The 3,288-nt window shown below is 31.1% G+C and overlaps 1 protein-coding gene across 1 annotated transcript; it reads left to right on the top strand.

Moving 5' to 3' along the window:
- Positions 1-222: 222 nt before the first annotated feature.
- LOTGIDRAFT_154951 (hypothetical protein) lies at positions 223-3,288 on the top strand (the record flags this gene model as incomplete). Its single annotated transcript, XM_009065456.1, has 3 exons — positions 223-447; positions 2,855-3,217; positions 3,268-3,288. 3 exons carry the CDS (start codon positions 223-225, stop codon positions 3,286-3,288), a joined length of 609 nt encoding a protein of 202 aa, XP_009063704.1.

Below are 3,288 nucleotides of genomic sequence, written 5' to 3' on the forward strand. Positions count from 1 at the left end.
ATTCTTATCACACTTATCAAAATATTAGTTTACATTAACTCTACATGTAGTACCGTGGTATTTCTTTTATGTTGGCACTACCCTGATGGCTACTAATATACACCATTCATTGTACAGCTATTTTATTTTATTACTTACCTAGTTATAGTGCTATACACTTATTATAGTGCAGGACATCAATAAACATTTTAAAAGAAATCCAGAAACGATCATGTGTAGTTAATGAAGGAAGTTCAGAAAGGATCACATGTAGTTATAAAAGAAGTTCAGAAAGGATCACATGTAGTTATAAAAGAAGTTCAGAAAGGATCACATGTAGTTATAAAAGAAGTTCAGAAAGGATCACATGTAGTTATAAAAGAAGTTCAGAAAGGATCACATGTAGTTATAAAAGAAGTTCAGAAAGGATCACATGTAGTTATAAAAGAAGTTCAAAAAGGATCACATGTAGTTATAAAATCAAATTTGTGGAATATACGTTTTTACAGGAGATGTTATTTCCTTCTTAAGAAAATTCTGAGGATGCCAGGTATTTCTATTTGATGATAAAATGTATGTATCTTTGATGATCAAGTGAGATATTTACATGGTAAGATCTTGGCTATTGCCTTCAAATTTTAGAACATTCGAGCACAAGAGTTTTAATTTGTGACCAATATTTGTTTTTGATTTGTGATGACTTGTTAATTTTGATAAAAATGGAAATGTTGTAAACATGGAATTTTGATAAAATGATCATGTAAATTCTTGTTTATTTTTGTTGTATACATGATGTGTTAAAAACAAATCTCACATTTTGAACCTAAGTAAATAGATAATTCATCAAATGATCAGATTTTCTCTTGTTAATTGATTTAGAAGATTTATTTGTTCTGTTTGTTTGTGAGTGTATGTTGATAGATGTATGTAATTATGGTAAAACTTTACACAAAAATTGAGGTTTATAGTAGGATCATTCGTCAAACAAAACTAATAAACACACTGTAAACATAAAAACATATTGATAATATATAATAATCATATACCTTCCAGCTACAACCATTTTCATTATATACCTTCAAACTCTTTATTAAAGATAACTTGCCCTAAACTTTTAACTGATGTATGTTCACTGATTATCAGTTAAATTTTTGATCCCAATATTGTAGCAATTTGTAAAGATTTAAATCTTCAGGTTTTTCAGCAGGACTTTCTCTTGTTTCGTTCCGTTTTTTTATTATTAGCTTCAGTTAGAGTCTAACAACGGCCTTCTTAAAGATTTGTCAATTTAACCTTTTGACCTAACTTGATGACGTCTGCTTTAACCAATCAAATTTCTACCTTCTCCAGCTCTGGCATTTTGTGACTGGTGTTTATCAGGTTAGGTCAAAAGATCAATATGACGAAAATTTAAGAGGGCTGTCGTTAGACCTTAATGGCAATATTAAATATAAAAGCTAAACATGGAACAAAAGTTTGGTTTAATTTTAATTAGGCTGTAATGCAATATCAAGTGTCTAGTATAGCACTAGTTCCTGCTCATCTGTATAGGATAAGAATCAGTACAGTACAGTAAAAAATTTGTGAAGTTATTTTGGTCAGTCAGCAGTTTGTGAGCATTGAATGAATTGGTGCAATGTAAATGCTCTGAAAATGGTTTACTGTGCATCTACAAGGACTCATTGCAACTTCTCAAGAACAGTTTGCAACTATTCTACAATTGAAGAACCACACTCAGACAACTTGATTCTATTGTTATCATGTTAATAGGCACATTTTACATTGGAATTTCTAAGTGGTGAAACATACATGTTATTGAATCAAAATAGTTAATTGGATTTGTTTTGTTGAAAAAGAGGTATCCAACTTGAAAGATTCATTACCTATTGAAGACATTAGTCTATAGTCTATAGCCTATCTACCTATAATATATATGATAGTCATAAATCATGATGTTACAGACACTAGATCAACAAGGGGTAGTATTGTTAGGTGTTCAAATCTTGTTAATATCTTATTATTTAGCCTTTCTTTCACTCTACCCTCTAGCTATTGTCAACATAAATCATCATTGATAGCCAATAGACATTTGTATCAAATTCTCCATCTGTCTGTCTGACTGTAAAAGTGGATGCTTACTAGATGTTGGTTATTGTAGGTACATGTTCATTAAACCTCCTCAAAAACACATTACTATCATGAGACTTTGAATGGTATTTGAGAGTGTTTGGATATACTTTGCCAGGATCAAATGACCATCTTATAATTTGTTACAGACCAATAGTCTGAGTGGCTGAGTGTTTTCTATGTAAAGAATATGGATTTAATAAAGATTTAATTGAGGACTGAAGTACTGAAATGGACTTACTTCTTTGACATAGATCATAAGGTGATTCTAAGACAAATATGGCTCTTTTTGTAGAAAGGTGTTTATGAAGGCTTTCAAAGGGCATATTGTATTGGTAAAAAATCAATTGATAAGATATCTTTTGATTTGAATGTTATTTAAATAGATTATTAAGAGATTTTCTAAATTTTGTGTGTTTATTGGGGACACTGATAACATGATTTTCACCTTTCCGATTTTCGATCATTGTCTGTGGTTTCTGGAATTCCACTCAAACTTAGTGTTTAATTACATCATGAATCATGTGATATATTAAAAACATATTTTGCAATTGGTGACATCCTCAAAAATTTAGTGGAATTGCAGGAACCACAGATGTATGATTGACAATTGGAAAGGTGCAAATTGATGCTGTCATTCTCCCTGATACACATACAAAATTTAGAAAACCTCTTCACAATCCCTTTAGGTTTGGGACAGATGTTTTTCAATTGTTGTTCTTATCATACTATTTTTTTTCTATTACAGATGAAATCTGCTGAACAAGACTATTGCTTCAGACCAAGAACCTCAACTCCTATAGATTTTTGCATGGAAGATGAGATACCTCATCATTATTTAAGTCTTTCTCAAAGTAATATTGCTGAAAATAAATATGAAATTCCTAGGATGGAATCATTACCAGCTTCTCCTATAAATAGTAGAAAGAAATCTGCCTACATGTCATCCCAGGCTAGTGATAAGCCTCACAATATGGAAGGAATAGCAGTAAAAAGATGTCGTTCTAGAATCAAGCAAGGTGGTGTCTGTTGTGAACACTGTAATAGTTGTTTAATTGAGTTAAAGAGACAAGCTCTCAGGATTATGTTTCCAGGCGACTCAGGATTAAGAGTAAGTCAGTTTTTTAAATCTTTCAAATTGCTTGCTAATATGTATTTCAGATGATGGACAAAGATTCTTGA

This window comes from Lottia gigantea (assembly GCF_000327385.1).
Source record: "Lottia gigantea unplaced genomic scaffold LOTGIsca_7, whole genome shotgun sequence".
Taxonomy (NCBI): Eukaryota; Metazoa; Mollusca; class Gastropoda; family Lottiidae; genus Lottia; species Lottia gigantea.